At 49.6% G+C, this 21,228-nt stretch overlaps 1 protein-coding gene across 1 annotated transcript; it reads right to left on the bottom strand.

Annotated features, from left to right (window-relative positions):
* Positions 1–11,825: 11,825 nt before the first annotated feature.
* Positions 11,826–15,669, bottom strand: Adad2 (adenosine deaminase domain containing 2). The gene is made up of 10 exons (XM_036186783.1): positions 15,277–15,669; positions 14,325–14,465; positions 13,722–13,769; positions 13,492–13,617; positions 13,260–13,410; positions 13,018–13,185; positions 12,684–12,913; positions 12,348–12,591; positions 12,024–12,144; positions 11,826–11,930 (listed from the first exon to the last, which is right to left on the bottom strand). Exons 1-10 carry the CDS (start codon positions 15,626–15,628, stop codon positions 11,826–11,828), a joined length of 1,686 nt encoding a protein of 561 aa, XP_036042676.1. The 5' UTR covers positions 15,629–15,669.
* Positions 15,670–21,228: the final 5,559 nt, after the last annotated feature.

The raw sequence follows: 21,228 nt of genomic DNA, 5'->3' as shown, positions 1-21,228 counted from the left end.
ACACGTGTGCATCCCTTAGTCGGCCAGGTTCCTGCAGAACACGAGAGACATCATCAGCCTTGACCAGCTTAACCAGGCCTTTCTATGTCAGTGCGCTCTGAACCGGGAGAGGAGGGGGATGCCGAGAGCTTTGGGCTGCAGAATGCTCTCCTCTCCTCTCCTCTCCTCTCCTCCCCTAGGAGGAGTTTATCATCCTAGGGCCTCAGGCAGCACTGGGCAGATTTTAGCCAGGTAGCAAAGGTGAGGACAAGGTTGTCCGGTGATTGAACACATCACTTGTTCAATCAACAGAAGCTTGGCAGAAATCATCACTTAACTTATTAAGACAGAACCCTGCCCCTTGCTAGCAAGGGACAATCTACTAGGAATTATTTTTCATTTGTAATGATTTAAAGAAATCTTAAAAGGGAAATTTCAACTGTTAGAATTCTCCCCTCATTCCAGCAACATGACTGCACATGCACACTTCAGGGTCTTGCATCTTATGTCATCAGGGGGCGCTGGTGACTACATAAGCGCGGCATGGTCATACAATCTGCACCTTCAAAGCCAGATGCAGACCCCATGCTCCCTCTGCTCTCTCTACTCCCCTCTCTCCCCGCCCCACCATCTTTCTCTCTCTCTAGGCCTGGCTCTCCTCTCTCCTCTCCTTCCTTCCTCCCAATGAAGCTCTCTGTAACTCTGGTAGTCATGGCCATGACTCATGACTGGTAACCAGCGATGCCACCAGCGCCCTTTATCAGACTTTTCATTCACACTCTGAAAATTACATGAAATTCTAAGTGTTTGAGATGACTGTCTAAGATTTTCTTAGAATACAGCCGTGTTTGTCATCCAAGCATCTCTATGGCTGCTTTTGTGCTTCAAAGACCGTGTATGGTTAAAAGCCTGAAATATTTTCAGGAAGAGTTTGTCCATTCCTGAATGAAATGCCAGTATCTGGCAGAGTACTTGCCCAGCGTGTGCAGGTCCTGGAATGCATACATACATGAGAGTACCCTTATGACTAATGTGCTGTCTTGGTGCCATTAGATCTGCCATTTGGGCATGTTGTATATCCTGAGTAGGGAACTTGGATGGGGTGGGAAGCAGCTTTCTGCCTCTCTTCCCAGTCCCTCCTCCTGTGATGTCAGTGGTCACTAGTCACCCCCCTATACCCTCAGTTTTATTGTCCATGAATTCAGTCACCAGTGGCCAGTCACAATGTGAAAATGGAAAATGCCAGAAATTAGTGCATAAACTTCACATTGCACACTGTTCTGGGAAGTGTGATAAAATTCCATGCCATCCTGCTGCCATCCCTTTGCATATCCATGTTGCATGGGCCACCCACCCACTAGTCACTCCACAGCCATCTTCATTGGTCGATGTTGGGTAGTTTTATGTCAACTTAACACAAGCTAGAGTCACCCGGGAAGAGGAACCTCAGTTTGAGAAAATGCCCCACCAGATGTCTGTATGGCATTTTCTCGACTAATGATTGATATGGGAGGGTCCAGCTCTCTATGGGTGGTGCTGCCCCTGGGCAGGTGGTCCTGGGTTGTAGAAGAGAGCAGACTGAGCAAGCCAAGGAGAAAAAGCCAGTAAGCAGTATTCCTGCATAGCCCCCGCTCCAGGTCCTGCCCCGACTTCCCTCAGTGATGGAGTGTGACCTGAGACTTGTAGGATGAAGTAAGTCCTTTCATCCCCGCTTGCTTTTGGTCATGCTCTTATCACAGCATAGAAAACTAAGACAGGACTTATTTAACTGTTGTAGTAACGATTCCAGGGTGGTGAAATCATTGCTCTTGACCTCTTATTGTACCTGGTTTATACTATATCTTCTCACAGGTCTGAAGTGAAGGAAAATGCACAGTGAGCTCAGAGCCTCAGCGATTGCAGGCATCTATGCATCAGGATGAGGAGTCCCCCTCAAATGAAGGGTTCTGCCTCTCCATTGTGTGTGTTTCTGTAAAGTATGTGTTTTCCACTTGCGTGGATGGTACTGTGTACTCTTATGCTCCCTCCTCCTCCTCTTCTCCCTCCTCCTCCTGTACTCTTCAACTGCTCAGTGCTGGGTTTCAGACCATGTTGCCTGGTCCCTCAGCACATCACTTCTCCCTTATACAATCCTCCACCCATCCCAGAGGGAGTCACACACACACACCCCCAGACAACATTAAGTGAGTATCTTCCTATATGCCCCAGGATGCCTTGTAAGATGATACCCAAGAGGATCTGTTGGGTCATGGGTGGGAGGATACCCACGCCCTTTAACCAAGAAACACAGGGCAGTCCATAGTGTGCTGTGATGTGATCAAGTTCGTTTGCCTTGCAATTTTTGCTTTTGAAATGAGCTGTCCACCCCTGGGTCAAAAACTCATTCGCTGTGTGTTGTTCTGCTTGCTTTTCCTTCACATGGAGATGTTGAGCCCTCCCTTTGAAGGGTGTGAACAGGAGTCATTCTAGTTTTCTCTACATGCCAAGGGGTGTCGTCTTCAATTACAATTGACTTGGAAACCCAATTGGGCTTTTCATCAGTTCCTCCTACTGGGTTCATCATCAGTCAAATAATTCCTCCCAAAATCTGGAGCTTTCTTAGTTTGTTTTCTGTTGTCATAACAAAATACCCAAGGCTGGATAGTTTGTAGAGAACAGAGGTTTATTTGGCTTGGGAAGCCCCAGAGTATGATGTCAGCATCTGGCCAGACCCTCACACTGTAGCAAAGGTGATGCAGGGTATCACATGGTAAGCTCAGTGACACTGACAATTCTAACAAAGTCACTAATACCCTCATGGGGACTTCCCCACATGATATCATCTGATCCTAACCTCCTCCTAAGGTCTTGCCTCTGAATACCATCAGCATCTTGACTTGGGGATTAAGTTCTCAACACACATTCAAGCCACAGCAGGGATGGTGTGGAGAATCTCAATTGTGGTATATTTTGTGTTTATATGAACAACAGAGTCCAATTCTGGGCTCAGATCATTGGCAGAAAAACAGGCTTTTTACCACATTAGCCTAGTAGCGAATTGAGCTAGTATTTCACGAGTGAGAATTACATTTCTGGGGGAAATGATTATAAACTAGTTGCTTACCTCTTAGCCTTTGTTTAGATCCATGTCCATGACTGGACTGTGCTGGCTTGACATGAGCTAGAAGATTCCCCTCCTTCTCTCTGTGCTCTCAAAACTGGTGCCAGAGCCATGCATAGCTACTGAGCACTTGGAATGTGAGTGGTGTGGTTTGGTGGCTATAAAAAATGGATTTGTAACTTTTTTAATTTTAATTATTCTAAATTAAAATAGCAACACCTCTGAGTAGTGGCTGCCATATTGGACAGTATGGATCAGATTTAAACTGTGGAGGCAAGAGAAGGAAACAAAATGAGAGATGGAGATGACCTGGTAAACAGGAAGGAAGCTGTGAGCAAGCATGGGAGCTGGCATCTGCTAAGTGTCAACTGTGTGTCAAGTTCATATAGCCCCTGCTCAGCCCCATCAGCTGGGGTGGCCTCCTTCCTCTGAAAAGACAGCAAGCAAGCCTCAGAACTGACCCACAGTAGAGCAGCTACAAGCCAAAACCTTCACCATAAGGGATCCCAGAGGGAAAGGCAGGATAGTGACAGGCCATGTGCAGACAGGGACCTTCAATGGCACCCTCCTGGGGCACAGACATAGTCTTATGACTGACCAGGAACCACCTTGTGCCTGTCTACAAGATGTCATCGACATGAAATAGGATGGTCAGGAAGACATGAGGCCAAGATTGGGGGAGCAATCAGGAACAAGGAGAGGCTGTCTCTAAAGGACACTTTGAAATATTTTTTTTGTTTGGTTTGTTTTGTTTTTTGTTATTTTTTCGAGACAGGGTTTCCCTGTGTAGTTCTGCGCCTTTCCTAGAACTCACTTGGTAGCCCAGGCTGGCCTCGAACTCACAGAGATCCACCTGGCTCTGTCTCCTGAGTGCTGGGATTAAAGGCATGCACCACCACTGCCCGGCTGACACTTTGGAATCTTGTGGGAGAATGACTAGAGATAGCGCTTCTCACATCTGGGGGCCTGCCAGGGAAATGAGCCCCTGAATCCTACTCCTACAAAGCTTCTGCATGGCCAGCTGGACATTGGTGCATGAAACACTTCCACAGTCATGATCTAAGATCAGAATAGAACTCTGCATGATGTGTGAACAATTTTCTGCACAGCTATAATATGCAAAGAATTTTCCAAGAACACAAGGCTATGTGAGTTGAGGTGTTATACTTCATTTTGTTTGGAATTCCCCAAGAGCTGCTATCATTTCCCAACCACATCACAGATAGTGGAAGCTGTGTCATTACTGCTGAGGGACACTGTATCTTCTGACACTTATGTCTTCATGAGTCTGTGTGTCTACCTGCCTATCTTCCTATCTGAACGAATTTTCTTAGCCTGTGTTTCAAAATGTCACATATATGAAGGATGCCAACAAAACACAAGTAAACATTACCCAGACCCTTTCCAATTCAGTCTCACCCATTACATGTAGTGTCCAAAAGTGTCTAAAAACTTCATTATAGCTGAGTATTTCATACTGAATTATAATATAAAATTATTCTCCCCCATTTAAGTTACTGTTACAGTATCATGACATTAATCTTTCAAAATAAAAAGTGGACTATTTATCCGGTTTAGTTTGAGAAAGCAGAGAAATGCTCTACAATGTCTGAGTTAGTCAACTTTCTGTCATGATAACAAAGTACCTAAGAAACAGGGTGGGGGCCAGGCCATGAGCAAAGCATTGGTTCTCATACATGAGGCCCTCTGTCCAATCCCAAACACTGAAGATGGGGGAGGGAGTACTTGGCTCATGACTATGGTTATCCATGTTCATGGTTGGTCAGCCGTGCTGTTTGGGGCCTGTGGTGAGAAACTTACCTTTTAGCCTTTGTTTAGATCCACATCCATGACTGTACTGTGCTGCCCTCACATGAGCCAGACGTCTCCTCTCTTTCTCTCTGTGCTCTCCAAAGTGGTGTCAGAGCCGTGTTTGGCTGCTGAGTGCTTGGAATGTGGCCAGCATGGTAGGATGGCTAAAAAAAATGGATTTGTAACTTTGCTTGTGGGTGGGGGACCAGGAAGCAAAGAAAGAAGGAAGAGATTGGAACCCGATAATACCACCCCCCAGGAGCACACTCCAAATTACTCTATCCCTTGAGGCTCTACCTCCTAAAAGGCTTCATCCCCTCACAGTAACAGCAAGCTGGCAGCAACTCTTCAACACATGGGCCTCTAGGGAACATTCTAGATGTACTCCTTGCAGCATTGTGGCTTCAAACTATTAGAGTCAGGGTATGTTGCTGAGTCCTGATGGCTCCCTTGAGGGAAGGGGTGAGAAGGCACAGAGTCAATGGCACAGACTCTGGGAGTCAGGTACAAGGAAACAGCAGATTCATTTATTCAGCAATGGGGAGAGCCTTGTATGCGCTCCTCCCAGCACCCAGGCTATGTCCTGATCTGGTGACATTATGTGGTCACCCCTCATTGGCTAGGCACGATTACAACCTCTGACACGGCCTGTTGTTAGACCTTCAAGAAGACTCCAGGTTGGCTAATCTCTTGGCCTCATAGGCCTTATCTTTCTATATATCCGCCCTTTTTTATTTATTACATGGGTGCTCAGCAGGACCCAGCATTCTTTACTCAGGCCTTGTTGACCCTGCTTCAGGAGGGCTCAGCAACAGGACTGTGATTGTCTTAGGTTGGCTTGCCTAAAAAGCTCTTACCCGTCACTGACTACCAGCTCTGGAAGGCTATCCATTCCTGGAGAGCTGCCCAGTTGGAGATTAGGCAGTAGCCTTTTGAACTTCAGAGAACCAGGCATGCAATAACCTCCTGTGGAGGTCTAGGAGCAGGATATCTAAGAGCCATTAACACTTAAAGAGTCACCTTAGTTGCTGCCCGCTGCTGTTGAATATGCTTCAGGGGACATTTAAAGAGAATAAGGATTAACAATACCACCCTACCAATTAAGGCATATGTGAGCATCCAGGAGGGATCAAATAGCTTTTTTATATTATGCTAAACCTTTTCAAAAAATGAAGAGTCAAAGGCCATAACTTCTGCCCTTGTCTGATTTCAAGATAGACAGTCAGCATTGGGGAGTATGGAAAAAAGGGGAGTGTCCAATAGATTTTTGGGTTACCAGAGCCTCCTCTTGATAGCAGGGCTGAGGAGCACCCTGCCTGGAGTTTAAAGGGACTGGTGCTTCACCAGGCTGTGATCTGCAATCCTTTGCCCAATGAAATCCCTTATTTCATCTTGACCATCAGGCCCTAGGTTTTGCCCAGGAGCAGTCACATGGCAAATGGCCTGGTTTGCAGCATCTCCAGCAAGATCTGTCTACTTGGGGGCCCTTGGGTGTGTTTGTTGGCATCCAAGGAAGTTGTGAGGACAGTGATGGGACCATTACTGGGGGTCAAGCTCTCTTGTGGCCAGTACCTACTTATGAATGTCCTCATTGTGGACTGCTGTGACCACATTGCAGGTAGGGGCCCTTCCCAAACCAGTTGTTTGATTAACATTTCCCTAGTAGGGCCCAGGTCTACTCTCTACTCCACTGCCTCATTAACACATGTGAGAAAATCAGTAAAAAGTTCCCCTGGCTGTTGAATAAGATTGAAGAAGTAAGCTGAAGGGTTTCTTGGGGTACATGCCTTAAGAGCTTTGAAGGCCAGGTCAGAAATCTGTTGGTAGAAGGCTTGATGGCCATTCTGTGCCTGATGGACAGGATGGAAAAAGTTACCTCTTCCAGTGAGCATGTCAAGGGTTACTAGAATGTTAATTAAGAGGTTCATTTGTGCTTGAACTTCTGCTTGATCATTATAAGCCGATTTCCAGCTAAGAAAGGTGGCTGGCTCCAGCACAGCTTTGAGCAAACTACACCAACCACAGTATGTCTGTAGTTGCATTGCCCATTGAGTGAGGACCTGTTCAAAGTAAGGTGAATCTGGGCCCAACTCATTAGACACCTTCCAGATGAGGGAGAGTTCAGCTATTGGGGTGCAAATCCAGGGCTAGTTTGGCGGCATTTTTTTCCCAGGTTGACTGGAAAGGCTTCCACTTGCCTTTGAGGCTGAGGGGGGGCACTACAGCAGCTGGGGGGCATAATGCAGTATGAGGGAATTTCCACTTTCTTGGGCAGGTGGACATTGAGGCACTCCACTCCAAGGGCACCTCAGCAGAGGTGTAGCCTCCTGCAGCAGGAATGGGGCTGACAGGGAAGCAGCACATATGGTCTCAACTGTGGCCATGCTCTCCTCAGCAGGTTTTGTGGGCTCTGAACTGTTTGCCTCATCAGCATTGGATGCTGTACAGAGATCAGACATGGGAGGAATGGAGGTGATGGAGAGGTTACCCATTTTGTTGAGGGAGACAGCAGGTGAGCAACAGTCAGAGAGATGACAGCCAACAGGGGTGTAAAATTGTATTGGATCTTTATGTTTTATGCTTAGTGGGGGACTTCCATGATTTTTTAGGCCACAGCCATATGCACGCATGGTATCTCCAGATGAGGGACAGTGTTCAGGAGCCAAGCCTTGGTTCCTCCTCCTGGGGGTCAGCCCCTATGTGGAGGTGCTGGGGAAAACCAAAACAGAAAAAACTGCCTTCCTAACCAGGCAGGCAGACAAACATGACAGACAACACAAAAGAAGGAAAGAAAGGGGTCCCAATACTTACTCCTGGAGGTACTGAAAACACACAACACTGAGGTCTCACTAAAACACACCATCTTGGGGGTGCTGTTCAGCACCACTGGTAAGAGGAGGGAGGTGACCAGAACCTGTTTGGGTGCCAGATATTGCTGGGTCCTAACAGCTCCCTCAGGGCAGGGGATAAGAAGGTGTGAAGTCAACAGCATAGACTCTGGTAAAAGGAAAACAGCAGACTCATTTACTCAGCAATGGGGAGAGCCTTATGGACCCTCCTCCCAGCACCTAGGCTGCATCCAGAGCTGGTGACATTGCATGGTTGCCCCTCATTGGCTAGACATGATCAGGACCTCCATCAGCACCAGTTGCTAGGCCCTCAGGCAGACTCCAGGTTGGCTCATCTCTTGGCCTCATAGGCCTTATCTTCCTACAGGGATATTTGGCTCTCCATGCAAAGGAAGCCTGTCTGAGAAGAGCGCTGCTCTGATGATGCTCCAAACTGCTCACTACTAGAATTTGCTAACCTCCAGACTTTGCCAAGGCCTGAACTCTGTTTGCCACATGCGTAGAGTACCTGATATTGTCACCATTTTCCCTTCAGCCAGCCCCTCCTTTCACTTTGTTCTTTTCTCTCTTTTTGCAGTACTGGCAGAGAACCCAGATGTTCACACATACTGGATAACACTACCCACGGCCTATACCTCCAACCTAGCTTAAATAATTTTTAAAGGAAGTCATATCATATCACCATTAAAAAATTTAAAGATAATAAACTAATGGGCTCACTATTTTTAAGAGACGTTGAAGTAAATGCTTAGCCAGATGCACATAGTCTCCCTGTTCATCTGGGTGCCCCCTAAACTCACCTCAAACATCAGTGAAGGCAGGCACTCTATCACTCTATTTCATTATCATAGGACCCCCAATGTCCAACCCAGGGTAGAGCCCCATCATCGTTCACTGGTGAACAAGTCAGAAAATGAAATGAGGCAGCTCAGAGGGGGTGAGGGAGCTATAGAGTTCACCCAGCAAAGTCGTGGTCTCCTGCAGGGTCGTGGCAGCTTCTGAGGCCTCTTGGCATCACAGAACCAAGAAGGGAGTCTTTCAGGAACTGGGAGCTTCTAGGATGAAAGGGAGACAATGTGACATCTGGCTCCTGTCAGACTGTTTAAGCCTCTGGGCTGGCAACCAGATGTGGCCATGGACTGCAACATGGAAGCTATCAGAGTCTCAGTGGTGTTCCAGGAGGGTGTGGACGTGGCCATCGGGAGGGAACACCACATAGAAGACCTGGATCTAAGGAAGAGTGGTAACCACCAGAGTTCATTTCTCCAGGACCATCAAGCCACCAGGGAGGCTCCAGCAATGCTTTCTGGACCACTGACATCCTGACATCTCCCAGAAACACCCTTACCCTACTGAGGAACCAAAAGAGAATGGTACCCAGTAAGGGACCTAGAGAACACAGGCCAGGGAAGTATAACATGTCTCCTGGTGACTTACCAAGGGGTTCTGTAGCTGTGTTGACCACAGAGGACTCAGTTAAATCCCAGTTAGCAGACAAGAGCCACACAGGACCCTCAGAAAATGGTTCTGCCTCTGCAACCAACCTGAGGTTCTTGGGAAACTCAGAAGTTTTTCCTTACCTGACTTCCTTGCCATGACCCTGCCTCAGGGACTTCCTCTTCCCAAATCCTTGTATGTGACTTGTAGTCCCCAAAGCTGACAGTGGCTGTGCTGTGTCACTCCAGGGCTTCCTTTCCCTTTGGTAAGGCCCAGAGGGTGGTATGGAGAAAGAAGTTCTAGGGTCCTCTATTTCTGAGGTAGGCAGATAGCTCTGGTTCTCTGTGCTCCATTCCCTTCTCTGTGAAATGGGGACAATGGCATTATTTATTGCTATGGTTGAAATGTGAAATGTTTGGACACTTAGTCCCAAGATGTCTGAGGACAGTATGGAACCTTAAGGGGATGAAGCTTATCTGGAAGAAGTTGTTGGGGGAGAGGGGTCACAGGTAGTTTTATGTCAACTTGACTGAGAAAATGTTCTTACCAGATTTGCCTGTTACAAGCCTGTGCTGCACTTTATTTAGTGATTAACGTGGGAGAATCCAACCCATTGTGTGTGGTGCCACCCCAGGACAGGTGGTCCTGGGTTCTATAAGAAAGCAGGCTGAGCAAGCCATTATGAGCAAGCCAGTAAGCAGTGTTCCTCCATATCCTCTGCATCAGCTCCTGCCTTCAGGTTCCTGCCTTGAGTTCTTGCCCTGCCTTCCCTGGATGATGGACTACAAACTGTAGAATGAAATAAACCCTCTCCTCCCCAAGCTGCTTTCGGTCATGGTGTTTTACCATAGCACAGAAACCCTGACGAAGACAGCAAGAATTGCTGGGCAGTGGTGGCACTCACCTTTAGTCTCAGCACTTGGGAGGCAGAGACAGGAGGATCTCTATGAGTTTAAGACCAGCCTAGTCTCCAGAGCAAGTCCCAGGACATCTAGGGCTACACAGGAGAAACCCTGTCTCAAAAGACCAAAACCAAACAAAGACAGCAAGACTTCTGGGATGTAGTCCAGCCCCATTCCATTGTCATGCTTTGTTTCCTGGTCCAGGAAACACAAGACACAGTTGCCTTGCACTCCCACCACCACAGTGGCACCTCCACACCCTCCCCTTGCACCCTCCCCTCCACACCCTCCCCTCCACACCCTCCCTTCCAGGATGGACCGGAGCTACTCGAACCCTGAGCCGAAAATGCATCCTCTCAGTTGTTTCTGTTAGGTACTCTGTCACAGAGACAAGAAAAGCAGCCGACAGCTGCAATCCTAGACCTTGACAGAAATGCTTGGGTGCTAAAAAAGGTGGTGGGGTCCAGGAGCTGCTGTGAAGCAAGATGCACGGACACCAGCTTAATAGGTTGCCAGCTCATTAATCAATATGTCCGTGCTGGGCGATGGCGGTGCACGCCTTTCATTCCAGCACTCAGCCGGCAGAGGCAGGTGGATCTCTGAGAGTTTAAGGCCAGCCTGGTCTACAGAGTGACCAGGACAGCCAGGGCTACACAGAGAACCCCAGTTTTGAGAGAAAAAAAAGTAGGTAAATTAAAATGCTAATTTTATATCAGGGTTTTTTTTTTCCCCCCTCTATTATCTGACCTTGTGAACTGAAGGGACATAGAAAACAAATATTCAAAACATGGGAACCTTGGAGTGTCAAGGAGACTGATGGGGAACGAAGTGAGTTTTCCAAATCCCAGAGAGCAGAGATTCCTCAGTTAAAGGTTTTCATGCCCAAGACATAGAATGTAATTAAAATTATGTGAAAATCTAGTGGAAAGAAAAGAGTCTAGCCAGACACAGTGGTATATGTCTATAATCCCAACATGGCCTGCAACAGTGAGAGACTCTCTCTTTAAAACTCTCTCCTCTCTGAACTGGTAGGACCCCAGGTTTGCAGATGCAGCATCTACACACATATCCACAGTGTGTGCCATCCTCCTGCATCCACTGTGGCATTCTGGAGGGAAAGGAGGAAGCAGCATCCACCCTGCAATGGGAAAGTACTGGCTTCTCCATAGTGGGCAGCGGCCATCTGCAGCCAAGTGTTCCCAGAGAAAGCACTCTCGGTGCCTGCTGCCACCCTGCATCCTTCAATAGGGCACTTGACCCACAAAACACCACAAGAGCCAGCACAGGACCCATGAGTTCCTAGCTCCCCAAGCCTAAGCCTTAGAAAGGAAGGGGCTCAGGCCTCACAGACAAGAAAGTGCCCCCAGCCCGCCCTCCTGCTCCACCTGGACCTGGCCAGCATTCAGACCCACCCTTCCAAGTCTACTTTCAGGTCTGCAAACTGGATGACGGCAGAGTAGTTCTGGAGGGCAGGGTCTGAGCACCCACTTGTGGTGGCATGAAAGGCTCCTGACAATGACCCACGACCTCAACACACCCAAACACACAGACTACTAGTGATCATTTCTTTATTCAAACTAGACATACAAGAGTCTCCACTATTCAACTACTGGGTATTGCCAGCCCCCCCGCCATGAACTTTACCCTCCCCCACTATGCTTCCCACCTCCCCTTGCTTGGTCCCCAGCAGGTCCTCCCACTGTAGAGGTCCAAGCCCACTAGGGTCCTTGTCCCTCGAAGTTCGGATCAGTGTCTGAATTTACCCACCAGTGGCTTTGAGGGCCAGGCCCCCAGGCCCTGCAGGTCCAGCAGGAGAGAGAGATGCTGGCGAGCTTCCCTGTAGGGCACAGCCTAGTGTGGAGAGGAGGAGACAGGATGAGTGAGGTGTCTGTCTGCTAAGAGTGCTGTGAGTGGAGGGAAGGGTTGGGGAGAAAGGAAGTCCACCTTGGTAGCCTCATAGGTCTTCAGAGACAGGAGCTGGGGCTTCTCCAGAGCTCTGGCAACCTGGCGGAATGCTGTGAGAAAGGCCGCTTTACAGAGGCGGGAGGGGGGTCCAATGCTGGCCCTGAGAAAAGACGTGCGGTGGTCATTGGGAAAGAATAGGCAGGCCTGCCCATGCCACTCACAGTCTCCTCCTACCCAGTGCCTGTGTTATCAGAGTCACCGGAGGCATAAGCCATCACAGAGCTCTTACCCTGTGAACAGGGGGATGAGCTTCCCTACCCAGGAGCTCCCTGCTAAGGCTCAGTCCCACAGGGCCCTCCTCACTCAGTCTTCACACATCCGGTGGCCACATCAACAACTTCGATGTCAGGATCCCCCAGGCTCCAGTTGAGGCTCAGGCCATGGCAGGTGCTGGGCTCGGGGTCGGAGGGGGCCACCAGGGGCCCAGCAAACAGGTGCAAGGTGGTACGGACATAAGGATATGGAAGACATGATCCCAAGACACTGTCCAGTCTAGGCCGGGAATGAATGGCCCTGTTCACAGTTGGAGGGTCATGGCAGGGGTCAGCTGTGGGCAGAAGGCACAGGACATGGCCTGAGTCACCATATCCTCACACCACTCACAGCCCAGTCTCTGCCCTAGCGCTTTGCGCCCCTCACCTAGGACAAGACTGGTGGCATAGAGTGGTGGCAGGAAGTGGGCCAGCAGCCCACCGCCCAGCCCAAGGACAGCCCAACGTGCCAGCTTGTCACTGGCTGAAAGGCAGCCCACGTGGGTATTGCGGAGGGCAGGGGCCGCATAGGATACAGGTTTCAGCTGCCCACAGACATGGGCCTGCAGGCGGAAGGCTGATCTGTGCAGGTCACTGTCTTCCGAGGCCAGTGGGAAGCTGTGGAGGTCGGGGGAGGGGAGCAGAAGCCCAGAATCAGGACTCTCTTTACACCCTGGTTCCCCCAAAATGAAATCAAGGGACTACCAGCCTCAGACACGTACTAGCTGTCATGGGCTGCCCCCTTGGGAGTGTTGCTCACATACAGATGCAGGAAGACCCCAGGCTTGAGTGCGAAGGGGGGTCCAGGCCCAGGCTGGGGGGCCAGCACTGACCGCTCCTTGCCCTTGGGACCCCCCTGTGTGGCCAGCAGGAGCTGCCGGAAGAAGAACCTGGGAGTGACAGGCAGGGGGTGGGGTAATGGTCCTAGGCAGCTTGCCACAGAACCCACTTGCCTGCTCCTCACCTCAGCAGGGCCCTGCGGGCAATGACCAAACCATGGCAGTCATGGAGCCGTCGGCCTGAGAACTCCAGCCAGCCAGCATAGCTGCTGCTGCCTGTGCCCAGTGCTACCAGCTCGTAGGTCTCTTTGGAGTGACCAATAGTGCCTTGGACCTCTGTGCAGGAAGGGACAGAAAACTCAGGCCAGGAGCCTGAGCTTGTTTGTAGAGCTGGGGTGGGGGCAGGGCGATTCCTACCCCTCTCCAGGATGACTGCGGCCACTGTCCCCTTACAGGCCTGGTATGGTGAGCTCTCATTCAGCAGTCGGTCCAGGCCGGCACTGACCACAGCTGCACAGCGCTGCTCATGGGTCAGGATATTCTCTGCACAATGACCAGAGGACAGTGCAGGACCCACAAGTCACGCTTCCCCGACCTTTCCTCTTGCCCTGACCAGACACCAGAGTTCAAGCCAAGTGCCTACCTACCTGTGCTGAGGGAGGTGAGCAGAGACTGGCGGGGAGTCACAGGGGGCTCTGAAAGAGACAAGAAGAGCCAGTTGCACGGATGCTGAGTCTTCCCATCCTTTGGGAGGCCAAGCAGAGGAGGCAAAGTCTCCACCTTCCAGGCAGAGCATCCACCAGCAGCTGCTCTTGCGCTCCCTAGCTCCAGTTGGGACATCAGAACAGAGGCAGCCCATTTCTCCATGCTGATGCCCGATGGGACTGTAGACCTACAACCCCACCCCCATCCCACCATACAAACCCACATCCCCACACACACTACACCCCCAAACCCCACCACACACACATACCCCACCATACACATCCACACCCCCCACACTACATACATACACTCCACCATACACATCCCCCATGACCCCACACTACACACACACTACACCCCACACACATACACACCTATACCCCCTACCTCCATACACCCGCCCACAAACCCTACCATACACTCCCACCCTCCCACACACACAGACCACACATACACACACACACACCCTACCATATTCTCCTAACCCCACATACACACACACCACACATACACATAGTTGCTCACCCCAGTTAGGCCTTGGCTACCTGGTCTTTCCAGATGCTTCCGGATATACTGAAGAGCAGAGAGCGCTGCCTGCTGTTTGGCCTCCATCTTGCTTTTCCCTGTTCCCGCAGGACAGACCAACCCATCCAGCTCTGCACACACAGAGAATGAGGAGTCTGGACCTGGGGAAGAGATCTTGAGGAAGGCGCCTCCTGGCCGTCAGCCCCATCTTGACCATTTCTAGTAGGGATTTATCAACCCTAGCCTCCTCCTCCCCCTTAAGTCTCCTCTTGACCCCTGACAACAGATGACAACCAGATCCCACCAAGTGGGAACTCTACAGACAGCAGGTGGTGTGTGTCTTTCCACGCTATCCCCATTGTTAACTCAACCTGGCTTTCACAGAGCCTTCTAGAACTAGCATGAATGACAGGAAGGGTAGGCACTTTTGGGGAGAACCTAGGAGGAAGTTCCTCCACCCCATATGGGACAGCTTCCTGCCTGCCACCAGACTCAGCCTTTGATTTTTTTCTTCCAGGGCCCCTCCTGTTAAAAGCTCTTTCTGTTCAACATCATCAACTCAGGTGTAACAGCCCAAGAGCAGGTTAAAAAAAAAAAAAAAATCCCAGAATTGGGTCACCTGATCCAAGGATACGAACACACTTAAGTTCCTTCAGGTGTGTGTAATCCTTTCTGGGACAGTGGCACTCCCCATGAGCAAGGTGCAGTCTCCATCCAACACAGACAACTGTGATTGCATGAAACTAACCCTTTTCACCAGAAGTGGCCGGTGGAGACGTTTGCACAGCTGTAGCCTTGAAGGCATCAGATCTTTCAAGCTGTTCACCTCGCTCCTTTGAAAATGGGGTTTACCTGGGGGACCCCAGGCTCATCGTGGCCAGCTCAGCAGGTCACTGGAGGAAGCCTGACCTTCCTGCATTAATTAGTGATTCCTTCACCCCACAACAGACACACACCTGCCCCAGGCCCCACCTGCGGTCTGGTCCTCCAGGAAGGTCAGAGAGACGCCCAGGTTAGACACACACTGGGTGAGCAGGGCCACCGCCTGGGCTGGGGGCGGGTCCCTGGGCAGCAGGCTAAGCCCCCGGGCGTCCATAGGGAAGTCGCCCGCGGCCCCCGCGCGCAGGACCGAGCCCCTCGGGGGCTTACAGGCCTCCTCGTGGGCCTCCTGCTCCCTAACCACCCCAGGTTCAGGGGTCCCAGGTACCCCGCCCCCAGCCTCCGTGGACTCCTGGCCTCCCGAGGGCCTCCAGGGTCCGGGGCTGATCTGCAGCGACGCTGCCAGTCGAGGTCTCCTGCGCCCACCCTCGTCCACGCTTGCCATGGCCGCACCAGAACTCGCGCCGCGCCCTTTTTTACGTGGAGCATGTGGCACACAGGTGATCATGAACTCCGCCTCTGCCTGGAGCCGGCCAATGACAGACTGCGCCGCTGTGATGGATGCTGCGACCAGCCAATGGGGAAGCTTATCTCACCAAGCGGTGTGGAATCTTACTGGCTACCCGCCACCCGCCACCCGCCACCCGCCAACTGTGCTGCACGAGGGCAGATCTCGTGAGGGCTCGCACCATCAGCCGCTGCTCTTGATGCGTGGGAGTGGAAGGCTGAGGGTTTGCGGGCTTTCCTCTGAGACCACAGCCCATCTTAGCTCCTTTACCTGTACCGGGGTCCTTGTCCCTCGTACAGCCCGATATGGCGCTTTAAAACCTCTCCCCGGGCCTCCTTGAAGTCAAACAGAAGTGCGAGCTAGCTCCAGATTAGCTTGTCTAGCTCCCCTTCCCAGAAAACTTGCGTTTGGATTGGAAAATACCACAAGTTGTCAGTTATTTAAAACGAGTGGAGTAGGGCTGGCAAGATAGCTCAGCAGGCATTTGCCTCAAAGCCCGGGAACCTGAGTTCAATTCTTGGGTCCCACATGTTAATTGCAAAGACTCAATTGCCAGAAGTTTACTGTGATGTCCACATACCTGCCGGGACATGCTTACTCACACGCATACACACAAATGTAATTTTAAGTGAGAGGATTAAAATGACGGGACATAGAGAAAAAAAAGAAGATGAAGGCAGGGGTGTGGGCAATTTACATAGTATCGGCTATGGAAAGTGATGCCAATGGCTTGTAACTATGTACATATTCGACGAGGTTGGACACTATAGGCTTGTGTGGGCTTTTTGTTTGTTTTTCCGAGACAGAGTTTCTCTGTGAGACCATCCTAGAACTCACTCTGTATACCAGACTAGCCTCGAACTCACTGAGATCTATGCCTCTGCCTCTAAATTGTTGGGATTAAAGGCTTGTGATACCACTGCCCAGCAGTGCATTTGTTTTATTGAGTGTTGAACATGTTTACTAGACTACACTGCAGCTTATTCAAAGCAAGCCAGGAGGACCTGAAACTAGCCTCTGTGAAGAAATGTGTCTATAAGGATGATGTAGGATACTGGTGTGATAGGCAAAATGATGGTCTCCCCAAAATATCCATACCCTAGTCCCCAGAGCTGAGGAATAAATGATGGAATTTGACAAGGGGAAATCAAAGTTTCTAATCAGCTGATTTTATTTATTTGTTTGTTTGTTTGAGACAGAGTTCCTTTGTGCAGCCCTGGCTTTCCTGGAACTTGCTCAGTATCCCAGGCTGACATCAAACTCAGAGATCCACCTGTCTTTGCCTTCTGAGTGCTGGGATTAAAGGTGTGTGCCACCACGGCCAGGCTAATCAGCTAACTTTAAAAGAATATGTCTTGGATTATCTAGGCAGGCCCAGTGTAACCACAACCATCCTTATTGGAAGAGAATTGGAGGTAGTATCATGAGGAAGATTAAAGAAGCCATTGTTAGCTTGAAGATGGAGGGAGATGTATGCTGTGGGATGCAAGAAACTGGAAAAGGCAAAACACAGTAGTTTCTCCCTTGTCCAGATGCCTCTGCTCACACTGTGACTTTGGTCAGGTGGGTCTGTGTTATACCTCTGACCCCTAGAACTGTAAGAAATTGTACTGTGTTAGATTTTCAGTAACTCGTCACAGTGGAGAGGGGTAGGGGGAACTGACTTCTATGATCTTCAAGCTTGGCATAGGAGTATACAGCTGATCCCAGTACTCAGAGGATTGAGGCAGGAGATTTGAGAGTCTGAGACCACCTGAGCTATACATCAAGGCCCTGTCTCAAAATGAGTAAATAGTCTGCAGTGGTTTTGCATATATGCACCCTAAAGTAATTTCTAAAAAACTATGTAGCCCCAATTCTTAATCTCAAAGTTATTGGCAAAATGGTTTTTAAAAATTATATTATAATCACTATTTTAAATCTATTTCACCTAAACTATGGGGATGCTGTCTTAGGTCATTTCATTTATGAAAAATGCATCCTAAGCTGACCTCTTTGGCAAAGCTGGTCCTCAGAGGGCAGACCAGTCTGCCAAGCCAGACTTGAATTCTATCAGGAGCAGTCTGACATCATTTTTCAATCTGAGTAAGTATGCAGGCATTGCCCTGAGAGAACCAAGTCATCTCATTCTCTCACCAACTCAGTGTTTAGGTCATGTTGGGTGGGGGTTGTGCCAGACAGACAAATTCTACCCTTATCTTTTGAATTCTGTTTCTAAGCTTGAGAACTAAGTAAGCTGTGACCTGGCCAATCAGTCGAAGTGTCCATGAAATGGTGTATCAAGACTGATGTAATTTTCTTCTTTTTGTTGAGAAGACTTGTGAAACTCTAACATGCCTACAGAAAATGGGACAGATGGTTCACGCTGAACATGCCCCTGTGTTGTGGAGTACAGTTCTCTGGCCATGCCAGGGCCATTGCCATCTTGATTTTTTTTTTTTCCCTTCGAGACAGGGTTTCTCTGTGTAGCTTTTCCCCTTTCCTGGAACTCACTCTGTAGACCAGGCTGGCCTCGAACTCACAGAGTTCCGCCTGCCTCTGCCTCCCAAATTCTGGGATTAAAGGCGTGCGCCACCACTGCCCGGCTCATTGCCATCTTGAAAAGAGACCAACTATAATCTGTAATTACTCACATGATGCCCTCCCTGGATCAAATCTGTTAAAGTGCCCTCATAGAAGGAGGGTGTGGGGAGGGTCGTCAGGCCCTCACCTGAAATGACAGCTGTTTCCCCGACTCTCACCCCAGCTGCACACAATCCTGCCCAGCTCCAGACTGTCTTAGCAGATGCTGGAGCATCTATAGTAGATGGAAGGGTAACTAAAGGGTGGGGAGCTCCTATCTATGCACCTATGCTGCAGTGGGTGGGGCTTTGGGGCAGTGCAGCTGTTTGGGGGTCACTCACCTTCCTATAAATAACTCCGATGAACTCACTGGATCACTGAACTGAACTTCAATGGGATCATTACTTTGGGCTTCCAGTGCCTTCTTTACTGAGGTGCACAGGTACAGACTCCTGGGGAATGGCACACACCACCACATGAGCAGCACTCAGTGAAAAAAGCAGACACATCATCTCTATCCTCGTCTCTTGATGGCGCTCTCTTCCAGGGCCTCCTGCAGGGTATCTGCTGTCCCCTGGCACCTTCCTGTTTGGCACCTATTCATGGGCAGCACTCCATGAGGGAAAATGGTGACTGTCACTGTGAAAAGGAAGGTGGAAAGGAGCCCTCTGACTCCAGGCACCATCCAAATACCAACGGTACAGATGGAAGTTGACAATCTGCAAATTGATTTAAAAAAACAAAACAAAACAATAAAACAGGGCCTCATGTTCATGTATTCCATTCTGGCCTCCAACTTGCTATGTAGCCAAGAACGACTTTGAATTTCTGGTCCTCCTGCCTCTTCTGCAGATTGCTGGAATTACAGGTATGGGCCACCACTGGCTTATGGGATCCTGGGATTAGAATCCAGCGTTTTGTGCATGCAAAGCATCACCCTACCAGCTGAGCCTCCTCCTGACACCTCTTGCAAATTGATCTTTTTTTTTTTTTTTTGAGACAGGGTTTCTCTGTATAGTCCTGGCTGCTGTCCTAACTGGCTCTGTACACCAGGCTGGCCTTAAACTCAGATCTGTATGCCTCTGTCTTCCCATTGCTGGGATTAAAGGTATGTGCCACCACTACCTGGCACAAATTGATCCTTTAAAGATCTCAGAGTATGGGCTATGGGTCAGCAGTGTTATCTCAGACCCACTAAATTAGAAACTCAAGTGGGCCCAGCAAACTGTTTTAACATGCCTCCAGGTGGCTCTGGTGTACACTTAAGGTATCAAGCTACAAGGATAATGATGCTATTTCTGACTGGTCAGTGGTGCTAAAGCCACATGCAGGGCTATATTGCCTGGGAATGGGGAAGATGTTGACTCAAATGCAGCCCTCCTCTTTATGACATAGAGAGTAGAAGGTAGCTTACTCTTTAGCTAAACATGAATGAGCATGGTCCCACACGATGGCTAAAATTGGTTGTCAGCTGAGCATTTGGAATAAATTGAGAGCTAAACTGCTGGGCACACCTGTGAGGGATCTTTCTTAATCAGATTATTTGAAGAAGGAAGACCCACCCTAAATCTGGGCCACACCTTCTGGTGGAAACCCAGATAAAAGGATGTGAAGAAAAAGGAACTTTGATTTTTGTCTGCTTGCCCTCACCCTCTCTGGCGAGACTGTTTATTTATGCCACTCCTGAGGCATTCCCTTTACCAGCATCCGAACCAACTTCTTTGAGATTACAGCAGACTGATGATCAGCAAGCAGCTCTCCAGGAATCATCCAGGACTACAGCACCACACTGGGACAGCTGCCACATCCAGCATCATGAACTGAGCATCTACCAAAATTCTCACCTTCTTGGTCACCAGACAGCTATTGTTGGACTACCCAGATCACAGCTGTAAGCCAGCCTAATAAAATCTCTATTCTACAATCATCAATCCATTCTGTTAGAGAACCCTAACACACCCAGAAACACAGATTCAGGTTTCCCTGGATAACCTGCTACACCAAGGAGATTTATGAAGTTTTGCTAGTTCCAGAACAAAGGAAGTCATAACCCAAAGCAGTTTGCAAATACATTGGAGGGAACGTCATGTCGGTAGATTACAGTGAGTTGGGTGGGGGGCATTTACCCACCACGCAGCAGGAAATATTAGATAGAAGGAGTTAGATTGTGGAGATGAACAGATAGAAAATAAAGGATAGCCTCAAGAGGGCCTGGAACCTATTCCAATGGGCCCTGACAGTCTCTGCCCCAAGGTATTTATAGGGACGCCAAGGGGTGGAGCAAAAGACCCCCAACCCCCAGCACAGCCAAGAGCAGACCACCTCAGACACATGCACTCAGGCCTGTGGTCCTAATCATCCTCTCTATGCAGACCTGCTGGGTAAAGCCAAGAGGAACCTGAAAACGGACTCCCACAATCAGGAGAATCTATTTAGGTTCCAAGATTCTATCTGGAGACATTCTTAGCTTCCGGGTGTGAGTGGGTCGGTCAGCAGAGCCACACATCCTAAGTTTCACATGAAAGTCACAAGTCAAAGGCAGCTTACAGGCAGCGCCCAGACATCTGGGTTTGAACACGACCCCCAAAGCACGCAGGTGCACACTGGAATTTGAGAACTACGGGCTAATATTCCCTTCTGGCCCCTGATTAAACCACACATGAGCCCAGGTTTATCTGTAAGGTGGATTCTTCGGATTTATGGACACTCCCGAGTGCTGGGATTAAAGGCGTGCGCCACCACCGCCCGGGACAATAAATAGAATGCGTGCCTCATCAGAGGTGCTCAGTTTGTTGAGCGAACGCTCCGTGAGACAGGAAGTTAATGAAGCAGAGGCAAGATCAACCAACACAGGGATGATAGGACTTCCACACCTCAGGCGCCACGACCACGCCTATTCCTTGGTTGCCCCGCAGGTAGCGCTGGAGGACACCGTGAGGCCTTGCTGAGGGCGGGATTTCCTGTTTCTAGGGAGC

The sequence above is a fragment of the Onychomys torridus genome, chromosome 5 (assembly GCF_903995425.1).
Source record: "Onychomys torridus chromosome 5, mOncTor1.1, whole genome shotgun sequence".
Taxonomy (NCBI): Eukaryota; Metazoa; Chordata; class Mammalia; order Rodentia; family Cricetidae; genus Onychomys; species Onychomys torridus.
This window is presented reverse-complemented; position numbering and strand designations above follow the sequence as displayed.